The sequence below is a fragment of the Mus caroli genome, unplaced genomic scaffold, assembly GCF_978045245.1.
Source record: "Mus caroli unplaced genomic scaffold, Mus_caroli_1 scaffold_13, whole genome shotgun sequence".
NCBI classification, from domain to species: Eukaryota; Metazoa; Chordata; class Mammalia; order Rodentia; family Muridae; genus Mus; species Mus caroli.
In genome coordinates, this window is record NW_028227268.1 from 20,967,395 (window position 1) to 20,984,907 (window position 17,513).

Here is a 17,513-nt window from a genome sequence, read left to right on the forward strand (position 1 = left end):
AGGCAAAGCATTTGAACTTAGTTGTCATTTTTAAAAATTCTTTTGAGTTTTTGCTTATTTTATGTGTGTGGTTGTTTTGCCTGCACAAATGTCTGTGTACCATGTGTCTGCAGTGCCCAAGGAGGCCAAAAGAGGGCAGTGGATCTTGGCCTCGAGTTCTGGAAGGCTGTGGGCAGCCCTGGGGTGCTGGGGCCAAGTCTGTTGGGTTGGTCCTCTTAGCCTCTGAATGGTCTCTCCAGCCCCCGTTGTAATTTAAACAAAACCAAAAACCATTTATTTGGGGGATGTAGTCCACACATGCCACAGTGTGGCTTGGAAGTCATTGAGTTAATTCCAACATGCGCGTGCAAAGGATTGAACTCAGGTCACCAGGTTTGGCAGCAAATGCCTTTATCCAATGAGCCTTATTGCCAGGTCATAGCTTTAATTCTAGAAAAGATTATCAGTGAATAAACAGTAGCAAGAGGTGCTAGGTGTGGTGACACACACTTTTAGGCAGAGGCAAGAGGATCTCTGAATTCGTGGAAAGCCAGGGTTATACAGAGAAACCCTTCCTTTCTTTCTTTCTTTCTTTCTTTCTTTCTTTCTTTCTTTTTTTTTTTTTTTTTTGTTTTGTTTTGGTTTTTCGAGACAGGGTTTCTCTGTATAGCCCTGGCTGCCCTGGAACTCAATCTGTAGACCAGGCTGGCTTTGAACTTAGAAATCTGCCTGCCTCTGCCTCCCAAGTGCTGGGATTAAAGGCGTGCGCCCCCCCCCCCCCAGGCCAAGAAACCCTATCTTGAAGAATTTAAGTAGGAAGGGGACCTGGGTATGGTGGTGTACCCATGTAGTCCCATGAGCTCAGGAGGCTAGGGCAGATTGCAAATTCAGATCTCGTTTAAGGCTACAGAAGAAGTTCAATGCCAGACTAGGCAATCTTGCGAGACCTTGTCTCAAGTCAGAAAAAGGACTAGGGATATAGCTCAGTGAGAGAGTGCATGCGTAGCCTGTCCACAGTCCTGAGTTCAGTGGGGAGAAGAATGTCTCCCCATGCATAGCCCTACCTACTCTGCAGTTGCTAACATTCAAAAATACATCCGCAGCGCCCTCTAGTGTTCAAAGACATTATTTCAAGTTGCAGTATATTGTCTCGAAAAACCAAAAAAAAAAAAAAAAAAAAAAAATCAAGTTGCAGTATAACCAAATGAACTGATTTTGGAGAAAAGGTATCCTTTATTTCCATTTTTAAAAAAGACTTATTTATTTACTTATTTATTTATTTATTTAATGTATGTGAGTACACTGTAGCTGTCTTCAGACACACCAGAAGAGAGCATCAGATCCCATTACAGATGGCTGTGAGCCACCATGTGGTTGCTCTGAATTGAATTCAGGATCTCTGGAAAAGCAGTCAGTTCTCTTAACCACTGAGCCATCTCTCTAGCCCTTTTTGTCATTTTTTTTATTGGTTATTTTATTATTTACATTTCAGATGTTATCCCCCTTCTCACTTTCCCCTCCAGAAGAAAAAAAAATTGTCTTGATTAAGAGAAGTCACTATACCAAACACAGGAGTGGATGTTCACAGTCAGCTATTGGATGTATCACAGGGCTCCCAATGGAGAAGCTAGAGAAAGTAACCAAGGAGCTAAAGGGATCTGCAACCCTATTGTTGGAACAAAATGATGTACTAACCAGAACCCCGGAGCTCTTGTCTGTAGCGGCATATGTATCGAAAGATGGCCTAGTCGGCCATCAATGGAAAGAGAGGCCCATTGGACTTGCAAACTTTATATGCCCCAATATAGGGGAATGCCAGGGCCAAAAGAATGGGAATGGGTGGGTAGGGAAGTGGGGGGCGCTATGGGGGACTTTTGGGATAGCATTGGAAATGTAATTGAGGAAAATATGTAATAAAAATACCCAGCACTCGGGAGGCAGAGGCAGGCGGATTTCTGAGTTCGAGGCCAGCCTGGTCTACAGAGTGAGTTCCAGGACAGCCAGGGCTACACAGAGAAACCCTGTCTCGAAAAAAACAAACAAAAAAAACAACAACAAAAAAAAAATATTAAAAATTTAAAAAAAAAAAAAAAGAGAAGTCACTATTGGGCTGGAGAGATGGCTCAGCGGTTAAGGGCACCAACTGCTCTTCCGAAGGTCCTGAGTTCAATTCCCAGCAACCACATGATGGCTCACAACCACCCGTAATGAGATCTGACGCCCTCTTCTGGAGTGTCTGAAGACAGCTATAGTGTATTTACATATAATAAATAAATAAATGAGAAGTCACTATTGAGACATTATATAGCACAAAGCCAAGTGATTTTTCGCTTGATTGTTATTTTTCTGCCTTGCTGTGGTTGTTGGCACGCTGAGAGTATGTCTGATCCCTGGCTGTCTTAGAGTCCACTTTGTAGACCAGACACCCCTGTCTTTTGAATGCTGGGATTAAAGGTTTGTGCCACCATACTGTGCGTGCTGTTAAGATTTTTGAACAGCAAATCCAGTGTTACCAATGACCCCAGAACTGGAATATTCTAATAAGGGTAAAGTCTCTAGCTAGTTAACTGTTAGTAGCTGTTAGAGTTCATCAAATGATGTGTCACACCTCTTACACCCCTAGACTGCAGGGTGAGTGCTAAAAAACCCTACCTTATCTTTTTTTTTTTGGGGGGGGGACTGGTTTTCATTATATAGATTTGACTGTCCTAGAACTCACTATATAGACTGGCCTCAAACTCAGAGATTCACGAACCTCTGCCTCCCAAGTGCTGGGATTAAAGGTGTGCACCACTACACCTGACAAGACACTTTTTTTTGTTTAAAATGTCCATTAGTATTGTGCCTATATGTATGTCTGGGTAAGGGTATTGAGTCCCCTGGAACTGGAGTTACAGATGTTGTGAGCTGTTATGTGGGTGCTGGGAATTGAACCCAGGTCCATCTGGAAGAGCAGTCAGTGCTCTTAGCCAGTGCACTATCTCTCCAGCCGCAAGACCCTGTCTTAAACCCTGTGTGCAAAGATGAGTAGAGTGTGCGGCCACCACTGCTCACTTTTCTATTCCTTGTGTTTCAGAGATGATCCCTGGATCTGTGCTGATCAGCGATGCTGTGTTTCTGGAGCTGGTAGATGCCCTCAATCAGTACTCAGATGAGGAAGAGGATGGGCACAATGACACCTCCGATGGAAAGCAAGACGACAGCAAAGAGGACCTGCCGGTAACAAGAAAACGGAAGCGCCATGCTATCGAAGGTGCAAAGCCCTGCTTCCATAGACTATTTTGAAATTGACAGGGAAGAATGGAAAACTTGAGAGTATTATTTTTTAAAAAACATTGATGCTTCTCTTTGGTCTACTTACAAGAAAAACATGGCCATTAACTGATAGCTCCAGCTGCCTGAACTAAGCTGAAGATGAGAGTAGAACAATCTCCATGGTAGTCATTGCTCTTAGTTTCTAATTCTACTGTGCTTGGAAAATCTGGGAAGATAGAAAGGAGAAAATAAGATTATACTTCAATCTTGCTTGCTACATAGGAATAATCAGATTATTCCTTGTAGATTGTAAATTATACATATCTAAATCAGCATGCTCATACAAAATTGAGATTGTGTGGGTGCGTGATATAAACTTTTATCTTCTTAATTTAATTTATAAATATTTTCCAAGTCACTAGTATTTAATTCAATATTTCTGGGCCAAGGTGACTGCTCAGTGTTAAAGTCATGCTATGAGGGCAGGAGTCAGATGCCCAGAACCCATGGAGATGCAAAAATGGGTGTGGTGTCCTCTCTGTGATTCCAGCCTCAGAAGGTGTAGAAAGGGGATTCCCCAAGACAAGATTGCTGGCGAGACGAGTCATGTTGGCAAACTCTGGGCCAATGAATAAGGTGGAAGAAGAGTGGAGGAAGATGATTCTAGACATCAACCTCAGGACCTCACATGCATATGCACGCATGCCCACACGTGTGCCCACATACACAAACACATCCACATACCTGCACAAGCACTTTAGAATAGGGAAAGAAGAAACCGCTGAGCTACCGAGAGAGAGTCTCTCTCTTCCTATGACAGAGTCCCAGTGTCAGTTGTTCTTCAGCAGCAGGGTTACAGTGGGGTTCATCTGTCTTCACCTCTGAGAGACTCTCCTCTTGATTATACTAGGGACTGTAGACTTTGTTATCAATACGGCTGAGGTTTGGATGAGCACAGCAGGCTGTAATCACTTGTTCTGCTGCACCAAAGGGAAAACTACAAACAGCTTTGTCTATGCCCAGGAGTTCACTGTCATTTCCCATTCAGGCAACAAAAAGAGTTCCAAGAAACAGTTTCCAAATGACATGATCTTCAGCGCCATTGCGTCCATGTTTCCTGAGAATGGTGTCCCTGACGACATGAAGGAGAGGTAGGGACAGCTGTTCCACTCAGGCCAGACTCAGGGCTTGTCAATAGACTTTTTTTTTTTTTGTAAAAGAGACTTATTTATTTATTTATTTATTTTAAAGATTTGTTTATTTTGTGTATATGAGTACACTGTAGCTGTACAGATGGTTGTGAGCCATCATGTAGTTGCTGGGAATTGAACTCAGGACCTTTGCTCACTCTGGGCCCGCTCGCTCCACCCCGCTCCCTCCAAATATTTACTTATTATTATATGTAAGTACACCATAGCTGTCTTCAGACACACCAGAAGAGGGCATCAGGTCTCATTATGGGTGAGCCACCATGTGCTTGCTGGGATTTGAATTTAGGACCTTTGGAAGAGCCATCGGTGCTCTTAACTGCTGAGCTATTTCTCCAGCCCGTGAACAGATTATTATTATTATTATTTTTTTTTTTTTTGGTTTTCTGAGACAGGGTTTCTCTGTGTAGCCCTGGCTGTCCTGGAACTCACTCTGTAGACCAGGCTGGCCTCGAACTCAGAAATCCGCCTGCCTCTGCCTCCCAAGTGCTGGGATTAAAGGCGTGCGCCACCACACCCGGCCTGTGAACAGATTTTTTTTTTTATCAGAGCTGAGGGAGCTGAGGACCGAACCCAGGGCCTTGTGCTTGCTAGGCAGGCGCTCTACCGCTGAGCTAAATCCCCAATCCCCCGTGAACAGATTCTTACCCAAGGCCATGTTTTGTTGTGTGCCCTGGTTTGCTTACACTTCTGACTTTCTTACCTAGTTACCTCTGAATGTCCCTTGTCATATTAGGGATCATTCTGTGCGCTGCTTTTGAGGACGTCTGGGAAGAAAACTTGCTCTACCTTCTGGGTAGTTACAGCAGCACTGAACTTAGCAAGCCGTCTGCTCCGTACTTTGATACTTATGCCCAGCCCTGCAGAATTGCGATGGCATGTCCACTTAGTTGCTTACCATCTCCTGACCCACCAAGCCTATAAAGGCCACCTATCCTCCCTTGGCACCCCATGCTTGGATGGCAGTTCCCTGGCTACAGTGGAGAGTTTCCTAAAGAGGAATTCTCTTTTCTTACAGGTATCGAGAGCTGACAGAGATGTCAGACCCCAATGCACTTCCCCCTCAGTGCACACCCAACATTGATGGCCCCAACGCCAAGTCAGTGCAGCGGGAGCAGTCTCTGCACTCTTTCCACACCCTTTTCTGCCGGCGCTGTTTTAAATATGACTGCTTCCTTCACCGTGAGTGGGGCTGCTCTGAGGGAAGTGCTTCGCTCCCCGACACTCCACCCCAGCCTAGCTCCTTCCCTGTGTTTTGCTTTACTGTGTGGCATTCCCAGCTCCTGCTCCCACAAGGGATTCACGAAAGCCCAGTTGTTTTTATTTGCTCAGTGATACTGTGATAGGTACAACCTAATTAAGCACTGTGGTTGTCTTCTCTTGGCGCCTGCTACCTTTGAAAGGATTATATAGATATCTACAATCTAGATTTTCAATACCTTGGAGGTCACCTTTTAAATGGATTTTTAAAAAAGATTTATTTATATATATGACTACACTATACAAATGGTTGTGAGCTTTCATGTGGTTGTTGGGAATTGAATTTTTTAGGACCTCTGCTCACTCCAGTCAACTCCGCTTGCTCAGTCCCTGCTCGCTCTGGCCCAAGGATTTATTTGTTATTATACATAAGTACACTGTAGCTATTTTCAGACGTGCCAGAAGAGTTCATTAGACCTCATTATGGGTGGTTGTGAGCCATCATGTGGTTGCTGGGATTTGGACTCAGGACCTTCAGAAGAGCAGTCAGTGCTCTTAGCCACTAAGCTATCTCTCCAGCTCTTAAATGGAATTAACACCTGCCATAGCTCCTTAACTCAGTTTTCTTGTCAAAAGGATAGAGCCTTGGAAACACTGCAGCCTTTTGTTTTCCAGCTTTCCATGCCACCCCTAATGTATATAAGCGCAAGAACAAGGAAATCAAGATTGAGCCAGAACCGTGTGGCACCGACTGCTTCCTTTTGCTGGTAGGTTTTTAAGCTCTCTGTCTTTGTTAACTCTGTTTAAAGTTGAGGAGGAAATGGTCCTAGAATTTTCTGTGTCTGGGAACACAACACTGCAGAGGTTCTCCAGACATGGTAGAGTGGATTTAGTCTTTTGGGGTGATGGGGTAAGATCTGATGAACATTAGTAAAGGATTTTCTGCTCTAAATATCACTTGAGAGTCTTGAGGCTGTTGTTGTACTCAGAGCACAGAGGGCTGTGCCTCTGTATTAGTGGTGGAGTACTTGGGCTTGGCCCCAGCACCATCCAAGAGAAAATACAGAGCAAAGTGTGCTGTCATTGTGCTGTCTTCTACACAAAAGCCAGTGCTCTGAAGACAAGAAAGTTGGTGGGAAGATTGTTTTTATTCAACAGCTGGCTGCCATCCTAAGGATATTGGTGGTGGTGGTGGGGTACCGTAAGATCCCTTCTCAATGGGTGTGAGAGCTCATGCCTTTAATTCGAGCACTCAGGAGACAGGCATGTGGATCTCTGAGTTAGAGGCTAACCTGGTCTATGGAGTAAGTTCTAAGATAGCCAGGACTACACAGAGAAACACTATCTTGAAAAACTCGGGGAAAAAAAATCTCAGAGAACTCAGGAACACGGGGCTTCTAGGGAGAAACAGAAGGAACAGGTCTTCATCCTTCAGAGACAGTTTTCCTTCTGTTCTCTGACTGGCATATCTCAGTGGTCCTCAGCCTCCTCTGTAATCCATACAGTTAGTTACTAAGGCAGTTATATGACTTCAAACCTTCAGAGGAACCCCATGGTCTCTGAGCTGATGCACAGTGCCAAACCATAAGGACTTCATATGTCCTCATTATCTGGTATTCTGCATTCTGTACGTGCAAAGAAAGATTAGTTAACTCTTAATATCTAAGTATTGGGTGCAACTTCTCATTAGGATTTAGAATTGGGCAAAGGAGGGTGACTTAATTGTAGGTGGCAAAGAGAAAGGGAAATTAAAGGAACTCCCCAGGACAACTGCTAGGGGGCCACCATTCACTTTGCTGCCAGCCCTTCATTCTTCTGACTCCTCAGTGCTAAATGGGAGAAAAGATGGAGGATTGGGGAACAGAAGGCTTTGATGTGGTGAAGTATGTGATCCTTTGCTGAAAGGGTAGTCAGAACATCAGCCATGTGTATAATTTAATACCTTCAATCCTGAGGAGGGGCCCATTGTTGTTGATATTAGGAGTGTTTGTTCTGATTATCTGAGAAGTGAACATAAAAGCCTTGTTTTTTCTTTTATAACTGACTGTCCAAAGGCCAGTATTCTGAGAAGATAGAGATGGGGCTTCTGCCTGAGAGCCTCATCTCAGGACACTTAGAAAGCAGGAGCAGGAGGCGGGATGGGAGTGCTGTGTGTGCTGAGTGAGATGTTGGTCATCTGGGGCACGTGTCCTTTTCTCGCTGACTGGTGCATATCAGTGGATCTTAATCTTCTGAGGCTGTTGTTTGTGGGCAGACACATTTTAATCATTTCTTTTGAGCATTGGGTGAGGTGTGTAATAGCATTTGTATAGAGGTCAGAGGACAACTTTTCTTTTTGGGGTTTTTTTTTTTTTTTTTGGTTTTTTGAGACAGGGTTTCTCTGTGTAGCCCTGGCTGTCCTGGCACTCACTTTGTAGACCAGGCTGGCCTCGAACTCAGAAATCTGCCTGCCTCTGCCTCCCAAGTGCTGGGATTAAAGGCGTGTGCCACCACGCCCAGCTTTATTTTTGTTTTTCTTTACGGATAGTGTCTTTATGGATAGTGTCATAACAAGATGTCTGGCCCCACCAAAGCAAGCCGTCAGAATGGTAACCAAGATCTCAGTTGTTCTTATAAAAAGCTTCAGAAGAAAGCAAAAGACTGAAGAGAAGCCAGTGTTTATAGTTTCTTTAAGTTGTTTTCTTTTTTTTTTTTACATTGCTGAGAGTTTAATTTACAGTCACAGAGTCACAGGCATGTTAGGCAGGCGCTCTAACACTGAGCTATTCTCAGCTTACTCACTTGTTAATAAGAACCTTTTGTTTTCAGACTACTAGCCTGAAATACAGTTCAGGCTCAAGATCCTGGTTCAGCCTCATGTGTTAACTGAAATGGAGGCTTCATAGTCATGTGTGAGGAAAGTGGCGTAGGGAAAGGAGCCCTGACTCAAGTCCACTCTGGAACATTGAGCTACAGTCTCTGAAGCCAGTTCCATCCCCTCTAACCCTTGGTTCATATGCAGGGGATGTTCTCAAATCCCAGATGGGTAACACATGAAAGAATTTCAGATGCTTCTCAAAGCTGAAGATGCCTAGATTTTGGGACACTTTTTCTGTGAAAAGAGATGTTTCCATGTTTTGGGGAATGTTTAACCACTGTCATAATATGGTCACACTTGCATAGTACAGATGAAAACAAAGCATCCTTGTACAAAGCTTTATAACGGTGTCATCAACTCAGAGACACTGCCTGTTTCTTCTCTGTACTGTGCTCACCACAGGAAGGAGCAAAGGAGTACGCGATGCTGCATAACCCTCGGTCCAAGTGCTCGGGGCGCCGCCGCCGAAGGCACCCAGTGGTCAGTGCTTCCTGTTCCAATGCATCAGCTTCTGCTATGGCTGAAACTAAAGAAGGAGACAGTGATAGAGACACTGGCAATGACTGGGCCTCCAGTTCTTCAGGTAAACAGAAAACGCCCAGCTCCTCACCTCTTATATTTATAACTTTTAAAAACTTAATTTTTTTCTACCGATTTACCTGTAAGCAATGAAAGTGAGGCAGACACATGCACGCATGCACGCACGCAGGAACTATGTAGACCAAGCTAACCTCAAACTTGTCCTGATCCTGCTGACTCTGTTTACAGAATTACAGGAGTGTGCCTTGCACAGCTAACATTTCCATTCCTAAATGTTCTCCTTTTCATATCAGAATGACATAGGGGCACTAGCAAACTGCACTCCCCACGTTTGTGTTTTCTCCCTTGCTCAGAGGCTAACTCTCGCTGTCAGACCCCCACGAAACAGAAAGCCAGTCCAGCCCCAGCTCAGCTCTGTGTTGTGGAAGCCCCCTCAGAGCCGGTGGAATGGACCGGAGCCGAAGAATCTCTTTTCCGAGTCTTCCACGGCACCTATTTCAACAACTTCTGCTCAATAGCCAGGCTTCTGGGGACAAAGACGTGCAAGCAGGTACTTGCTGAGGGCGGCAGGCGGGCGCGGCTCTCCTCAGTGCTCATCTCCTCTCCTGGCTCAGCAGGGTGCGTCCAGACATCTGTGTGTGTGTCTGCACGTGCACGTGCTTGAGACAGACAGACAGACAGGCAGGCGGGGCGGGGGGTAGAGATTTTTTTCTTTGAGATAGGTCTGGCTGGCCTAGAATAGATCTCACTATGTAGATTAGGTTGACATTGAACTCACAGAGATCCTCCTACTTCCCAGATGCTGATATTAAAGGTGTGTATGCCGCCATGTCCAGCCCTTCTGCACATTCTGTATTCCAAGTTTCCTATCACTAGGTTTCCTTTTCTTTTCTTTTCTTTTCTTTTCTTCCCAGGACAGTGTTTCTCTGTCTAAAGGGGTTGGGAGTCTGTGTCATGCCCCTTCCTGTGACTGCTCAGGAGGATTACCAGTGGAAGGGGTTTGCACTTTCATTCCAGAGCCCACATCTGTTTCCTTGCAACACAGATCCTTCTTTATTGTATTATTTTTATTTCTGTGTGTGGTGTGTAAGTGTGCGTGTGCCATAGCATCTCTGTGGAGGGCAGAGAACAACTCTTGGGTATTGGTCCTTTCCTTAAGCAGTAGGAGCTGTGGGATAAACTCAGGTCATCAGGGTTGCCGGGTGCTTTTCCCTGCTCAGCCGTTACATTGCCAGCCACAGCACAGGTTCTCCAACCTAAAAGTCTATAGAGTTACATGTGATTTTTTTTTTAAGGCAGCTGGGCATGGTGGTGCACACCTTTAATCCCCAGCACTTGGAAGGCAGAGGCAGGCAGTACGCTGAGTTCCAGGCCAACCTAGTCTATAGAGCTAGTTCTGGAACTACTTTATAAACTATATAGTTGGCTATATAGTTCCAGGGCTACACAGAAAACCCTATTTTGAAAACCATACATACATACAAACAAACAAATAAATGTTTTCCTGATACTATCTATAGTTTTTTGCAGGATATCAGAAGTTTCCATAGCCAAGAAGGGAATAAAGAAAAAGAGGGAGGGAACATGAAAAATGAATGTTATAAAGGAAGAAGCACGGAGAAGAGGAGCCAGCTCTCCCTAAATGCTTCCCTGATGGACAGCCAGGCTCTGGTACCTTTCTACCAAAAGAGGGAGCTAGTGCTTAGCCCAGGGTCACCGTTCCCATCAGGCCTCACTCAGCACCTGCAGTTTTCTTTCTAAAAAGGCAGAGCCACTCAGGCAGTTCACCGAAGCTTGAGAAGCGGTAGATGAAAGCCAGGATGATGTATGGCAGTGCCAGCTTGGTAGCTCTGCCTCCTGGGTCTAAGTAAATCTTCAGTGCCAGTGTCCTCCTCCCCAGCCACATCCTGTCTCTACTAAAAAGGTGCCCCGTTAGCGCTTGCAAATTCCAGATTCTTAACAAGCCCAGCACCTGGCCCAGTCACTTGCCTATTCACCTCATCCCAGAGATGTGACAGGCCCTATTCACTTCTCTTCCAGGTCTTTCAGTTTGCAGTCAAAGAATCACTTATCCTAAAGCTACCAACAGATGAGCTCATGAACCCTGCACAGAAGAAGAAAAGAAAACACAGGCAAGGATTAGACAAAGGACTCTTAAGGCTCCTCAGGTTATCTGTGCTCTGACCTCCTTGGGGACACCCCTTGCCTGCCCACTTGGTCACTCACTGCACTGGGCAGAACCAGCCCATCTTATTGGGACACTTAGATGAGAGCCTCTGTCTTCAGAACTCCCTCAAAACCTGTGACTAGGTCCAGCTCTTCCCTGTGCCCACACTGAGGATATGGCTGGCCTCTGCCTCTGCACTAAGATTACTTCCCCATTCTTGGGTGTTGACCATCTTCCCCACTCTGCAGAGTTTGTTCCTTTGCTTTATAGTGTTGTTTTTCAGAGTTACATAGTGCTGTTTATTGGTTGGAAGTTGGGAAAGAAAAATAGCTGAGTGTGGTTATATACTTTTAATCCCCAAACTGAGAGGTAGATGGGTCTCTGTTCAAGGCTAGCCTGGTCTACATAGATAGTGTCAGGTCAACCAGAAGTACATGGTGAGACCCTGTCTAAAAGATAACAAGCATCACTCTAATGGCCAGGTGGCAAGTAAAGGAGGTGGCTCTAGCTCTAGCTACGAAGGAATTCCCTTATTCTCTTCTCCTGTCAGCCTCTTCACTGTGGGCTTTTCCTCCTACCATCTTGGAGTTCTGCCGGGCAAGAGGGAGAAGCAGTAATGTGAGACAGCTTTGTGACTTTGACTTGTCTGGGTTTTTGTTATTTTGGTGTTGTGGGAGGAGGAGCCTCCTGCTAAAGAACTCAGAAAGAGCGCCTTACAGTGGTCCAGCTAGGCACTGTCATGTGTCTTCAGAGGACCACAACTCAGACCTATTCTTCTTTCTTTTTCTCCTAGGTTGTGGGCTGCACACTGCAGGAAAATTCAGCTGAAGAAAGGTAAGTTCAGTAGAAAAAAGGTGGGGGGTAGATCAGAGTGGAGTGCATGCTTAGCGTGTTCAAGGTCACGGGCTCCATCTTAGGCGCCTTGCTCATAGAAACACACACATACACACACACCCTGAGTTCAGATTAAGGCCTCACCCTGTGGTTATCACCCTGCTGCACCTATAGCTCTCTTGTTGGCCCTAGCTGCTTCTACAGATTGCAGATTTCTTTGCAGCATCATCAGGGCTGAGCCAATGACTACAGCCGAGATGCTGTCTCAGAAGATAAACTTAAAGTCTTGTGGTCTCTTGAGTTTCCTAGTGTGCTGTTTGCCAGTTCCAGACCTCTTTTCATGTTTAGAGTCGTTGCCTTGTTATCTAGGGCCATCTCTACACCCTACCCACATAGCAGATACTCTGTTGTTTATGCACAGGGGTCAGATACATTATCAAGTGCCGAGTGTGGCCAGGGTCATGGTTGGGACAAGCCTTCTTTGACATGAGACACTGGAACATTTGGGGGATAGGGCATCAAGGTAGCCTGGTTGCAACAACGTCCTGCTCTCTTCTCTTTTTTAGATAACAATTCTACACAAGTGTATAACTACCAACCGTGTGACCACCCAGACCGTCCCTGTGACAGCACATGCCCCTGCATCATGACCCAGAACTTTTGTGAAAAGTTCTGCCAGTGCAGCCCAGACTGTAAGAACACCCTGCTTTCACCATCGTCTACCCAAGTGGTTGGTCTTGGAGTGCCCAGACTCTGTTCTCCTGCCCCTTAGCTGCCTGTAGACTTTAATGTCCCTTTGCTGTGCTGCAGGCATCCTACAGGGAAGAAAGGTGTGATCTCCCATGCTGTGGGGGTTGGTCTGTTCTATTTTCTGATTTTTAATTTTAAAACTTCATTATTTTATGTATATCAGTGTTTTCCCTGCATGTATGTCTGTATTGTGGGGCATGCCTGTTGTCCAAGAAGGTCAGAAGAGGGAATAAGATCCCCTGGTACTGGAGTTAGACAGTTGTGAGCCATCATGTGGGTGCTGGGAGTCAATCTCAGGTCCTCTGGAAGAGCAGCCATTGCTCCTAGCTGCTGAGCCGTCTCTTCAATCCCTGTTCTACCCCCAACTCCTGAGGTCACAAAGTCTCAAACACTAAACACTGGGTGGTGGTGGTTAGCACTCCAGAGGCAGAGGTAGGTGACCCTCCCAAGTTTGAGGTCAGCCTGGTCTACAGAGTGAGTTTGAGTTCCAGGACAACAGGGCTGCATAGAAAAGCCCTGTCTCAAAACACGTCCCCCCACCACCAAAAAAACGTCTTTTCTCTCCCTCCCATCTCCTGCCTTCTTCTTCCTCCCCACCCACTCTGTATTTTCAAGCAATTTTCCTTTTTCCAACTCATAGGTAGCTGAGATTACAGGTGTGTACCATCTTTCCTAGCTGTGAAAGTACGGTTTAAGCCTTCAGGGTGGGGTTCAGGAAGCAGGAACTAGACATGACGCTTCTCCATCTTGTTGGCAGGAGAGCTGGGAAGTGGGAGCCTCTGCACTCAGGGGCACCATCCTCATCACGATGGTGGGTGTGCAAGTGTAGAGCCCGGGAGATGGCTCAGTGGTTAACACCACTTCCTGCTCTTCTGGAAGGCCTGAGTTTGGTTCCCAGTCCCCATGTCAGGCAGGTTACAGCCACCTGTGATTCTGGCTCCAGGAGATCTGACACCTTCTGTCCTTGGATATCCACGCACACTTAACATACACATACACATAAATAAAAATAAAAATAAAAGTGAACAAAAAAGTTACATGGGTTGAGTGTGGTAGTGTGTAACTGTAATTAGGTCTGGACCTCCACCGAGGGAGTCTGAGGCAGGAGGATCAGTGTTCAAGGCCAACCTGTGCTACTAAGGAAACTATATCTTAACACCTACCACCTCTAGATTTGTTCAGGTACAGGAGCACTTACAGAGCTGGTTATAGAACCAGCTCTAGCACTGGGAGAATGACGCAGGCCTTGTACCCAGGTTAAACCCCGCCCCAAAAGAGAGAACAGGAGAGGGAGGGAGATGGGAAAGGGGAGAAGAAAAAGGAGAACAGCCGAGGCCGTTCTTCAGGAAAAGGCAATAAAATGAATTTGCCAGGAAGCCTTGGTTAGATCCTGGAACCACGTGAGGAAAGGAAAGAACAGATTCCTGTGCTGTCCTCTTAGCTCCACCCACGTGCACACACCTATTGAGTATGTAATTAAAGGGAAACATGCACAGACCTCGGGGATGACCTTGACCTCCCACTCCTCTCACCCCTACCTCCTGGATGCTGGGATTACAGGTGTGCGCCATCACACTGGACCCATACAGGATCTTTATGTCCACAGTAACTGCAGAGTGACTACTAGACTAGCTGGTGAAGCTATGACCTGCCCTTGCTATGCTTTGTCTGTATACTAACCCTGGCTGAAGTTCTTTTAGAACTCTTTCTTTTCCCCCAGCATATATTAAGTAAGCTGGATAAAGAACATTGATTTCAATATTTTCATATTAGCTGCAGTTTATTTTGTTGTTGTAGTTTGTTTTGTTTGATTTGTTTTGGGTTTTTTGTTTGTTTGTTTGTTTTTTGTTTTTTGTTTTTCGAGACAGGGTTTCTTTGTATAGTCCTGGCTGATCCTGGAACTCACTCTGTAGACCAGGCTGGCCTCGAACTCAGAAATCCACCTGCCTCTGCCTCCCAAGTGCTGGGATTAAAGGCATGCGCCACCACACCCAGCTTTTGTTTTGTTTTGAGACAGGATCTTAGTATGCAGTCCTGGATGGCCTCAGACTCGCAGAGATCTACCTGTCTCTGTCTCCTGAGTGGTAGGATTAAAGGCATGCACCTACATACTCAGCTGAAGAGCTTTTGAATATCTGATAGGAGGGGCTGGGGTATGTGCATACTGTTCTTATGGGACCCTAGATTGTTCCCAGCACCCACATCAGGCAGCTTACGAGGAAGTGTAACTAGCTCTGAGGGTTCTAATGCCACCTTTTGGCCTCCAAGGGCTTTTGCACTCAGGTATACATACTCACCCAAAATTAAGAATAAATGTGTAGGGAGCTAGAGAGACAGCTCAGTGGTTAAAAGCAGAGAGCGTGGGTTCTGTTCCCAGCACCCTCATAACCAGCTATAACTCCACTCACAGAGTCTGCTGCTTTCCTCTGGCCTCTGTGGTGACTCAAGCATGTGTTTCACATGGATACGTGGGCACACACATCAAATAAAAATACATACTTACTATTTACATGGGTGTGCACATATCTGGTAGGAGACAGGGTAGGAGGTGTCAGCAGAAAAATAGTTCTCCACTTCTTACCCACCTTAACCTTTCCTCATTTTTCCTGCTTGTGGCCAAGCAATAGATGGCAGCCTCTGGGTTTGCAGAGGGCAGTACCCAGGCCTCTGTGCTGTGATTGTCACCTGACAAAGAACAGATAGTGATCTTAGCCACAGTAGATAAGAGCTAGTGCTGCTGAGCTGTGGGCAGCGAGGACCGCATAGAGCGGATGCTGCGTTCGTTTCAGAAGATGGTGCTTGTTTTGATGAGGAGGCTTTACTGTGAAAAGCACTGATTTCATTTTCTTTTGGGTTCTTTCCACCTCAATTCCAAATTCTGTCAACAAGGACGAGAGGGGGACCCTGTTAGGAAATCTCCAGGTGACGCTTAGTAGTCACACCTGCCTTTTTGTCTGTTGGGAATTAGTTCGTAGTGTGTGTGTCTCTGTGTAAGCACACGCGTGCCTGTGTGTGTGGCCAGAGGTTAACCTTGGGTGTCATTCGTGAGGAAGCACCTACCTTGTTTTTCTAGGTGGGATCTCTCGCTGCAGCTCAGGGCTTGCTCACTAGCTAGGTTGTGTGGTGAGCGAGAGCCAGGAATCCACCCGTCTGCACTTTCCCTGCACTGGGGTTCTAAGCACATAGGTGGTTCCAGGCCTGACATTTGTATATATTAGTTTCTCATGTTTACATGGTGAGTGCTTTAACAACTGAGCCATGTCCTGAGCCCTAACGGAGGCACTTCCTTGTCTTAAGGGAAAAGCCAGATGTTCAGGGGAAGGAACCTTCTGCCTGTTGTACCAAGAGTCCTTGGACATGTCACATTCACTTCTCTGCTCTCCCCGAGTCTGACCTGCATGAGTGCCCGCTTCCTAACCATCCCAATCTCCCCACTCAGGCCAGAATCGTTTTCCTGGTTGTCGCTGTAAGACTCAGTGCAATACCAAGCAATGTCCATGCTACTTGGCAGTTCGTGAGTGTGACCCTGACTTGTGCCTCACCTGTGGGGCCTCAGAGCACTGGGACTGTAAGGTGGTGTCTTGCAAAAACTGCAGCATCCAGCGTGGCCTCAAAAAGGTGAGGTCTTTTCTTGGGTCAAGATGACAGTGGGAAAGAGGAAATGTTACCAGGTGTCATTGTTCCTTTGGCTCCTCAGAGGGGTTGTATGTAAAAGTGCTTGACAGATCTTGTCAGTGGTCGAAGTAATCTAATTTTCCATTCTACTAAAAGGAGCAGAGGGGTATAGACCATTCTGTTCCCCTGTGGTGTTGGGTTGAAGCCCACGTCTCTGCACATGAGAGACAAGCACTTTCCCTCCGGGCTCCCAGCCCCAGAGTTGCCCCTTCTACTGCCTACGCTATGGTGTATGCCCAGACTCAGCCCCCGGGGGTCCACAAGGAAGAGGAAGGAAATATCCTGTTTCCTTTACCATTTCCAGGTTTTGTTCCTACCCCTCAAGAGTGAAATGGTTTGGACCTCTTCTGTTTTCAGGTTCCCCTGACAGTTGGTAGTTCTTTCCACCTGCCCCCGTCCCACACGTGCACATGAAGCACTCACACCCGCCCGCCATCTAAGGCTTGCCTCCCTCTCCCCCAGCACCTGCTGCTGGCCCCTTCCGATGTGGCCGGATGGGGCACCTTCATCAAGGAGTCTGTGCAGAAGAATGAATTCATTTCTGAATATTGTGGTGAGGTGAGTGTTCCAGGTTCAGCCCGTGTTCTTACTGGGAAGATACTGACAAGAAACTCTCCGACTTTCTGTGGGTTAGGCTTCTGTGAACTCATCTCTAAATAACTCAGCCCAGTTTTCATGTGGCCTCTCAGGGGATCCCACAGAACTGTTTGCAATCCTGAAACAAACCACTGTTTGTCAAGTGTTGGTGTCTTGCTCTCTCTAGCCTTCACCCTGGTCAGCTTTGGTGGAGAGTCTAGCAGAGTCTTGCTCTCCTGCACTGCCCCTTCCCAGGTAGGACAGTGTCAGACCTCGAGCAGGTGAGACATCCACTTCTTCCTGTTTACTCCTCCAGCTCATCTCTCAGGATGAGGCTGATCGGCGAGGGAAGGTCTATGATAAATACATGTCCAGCTTCCTCTTCAACCTCAACAATGGTATGGCATGGCCTTCTGTACCTAGGTGATCATGTGCAAGTCTTTACACTAAGCAGCCTTGGCTGTGATCCAGG

At 46.2% G+C, this 17,513-nt stretch overlaps 1 protein-coding gene across 5 annotated transcripts in view; it reads left to right on the top strand.

Annotated features, from left to right (window-relative positions):
• The window catches only part of Ezh1 (enhancer of zeste 1 polycomb repressive complex 2 subunit), a 34,897-nt gene that overhangs the window by 14,050 nt on the left and 3,334 nt on the right, over positions 1 to 17,513 (top strand). For all 5 annotated transcript variants that reach the window (XM_029483671.2, XM_021176028.2, XM_021176027.2 and 2 more), the window contains exons 7-18: positions 3,056 to 3,232; positions 4,283 to 4,385; positions 5,461 to 5,624; positions 6,318 to 6,409; positions 8,902 to 9,082; positions 9,393 to 9,589; positions 11,080 to 11,171; positions 12,000 to 12,040; positions 12,607 to 12,732; positions 16,230 to 16,408; positions 16,928 to 17,023; positions 17,358 to 17,439. In XM_029483671.2, coding sequence (XP_029339531.1) covers positions 3,056 to 3,232; positions 4,283 to 4,385; positions 5,461 to 5,624; positions 6,318 to 6,409; positions 8,902 to 9,082; positions 9,393 to 9,589; positions 11,080 to 11,171; positions 12,000 to 12,040; positions 12,607 to 12,732; positions 16,230 to 16,408; positions 16,928 to 17,023; positions 17,358 to 17,439 — 1,530 coding nt within the window. The remainder of the gene's footprint in view (positions 1 to 3,055; positions 3,233 to 4,282; positions 4,386 to 5,460; positions 5,625 to 6,317; positions 6,410 to 8,901; positions 9,083 to 9,392; positions 9,590 to 11,079; positions 11,172 to 11,999; positions 12,041 to 12,606; positions 12,733 to 16,229; positions 16,409 to 16,927; positions 17,024 to 17,357; positions 17,440 to 17,513) is intronic.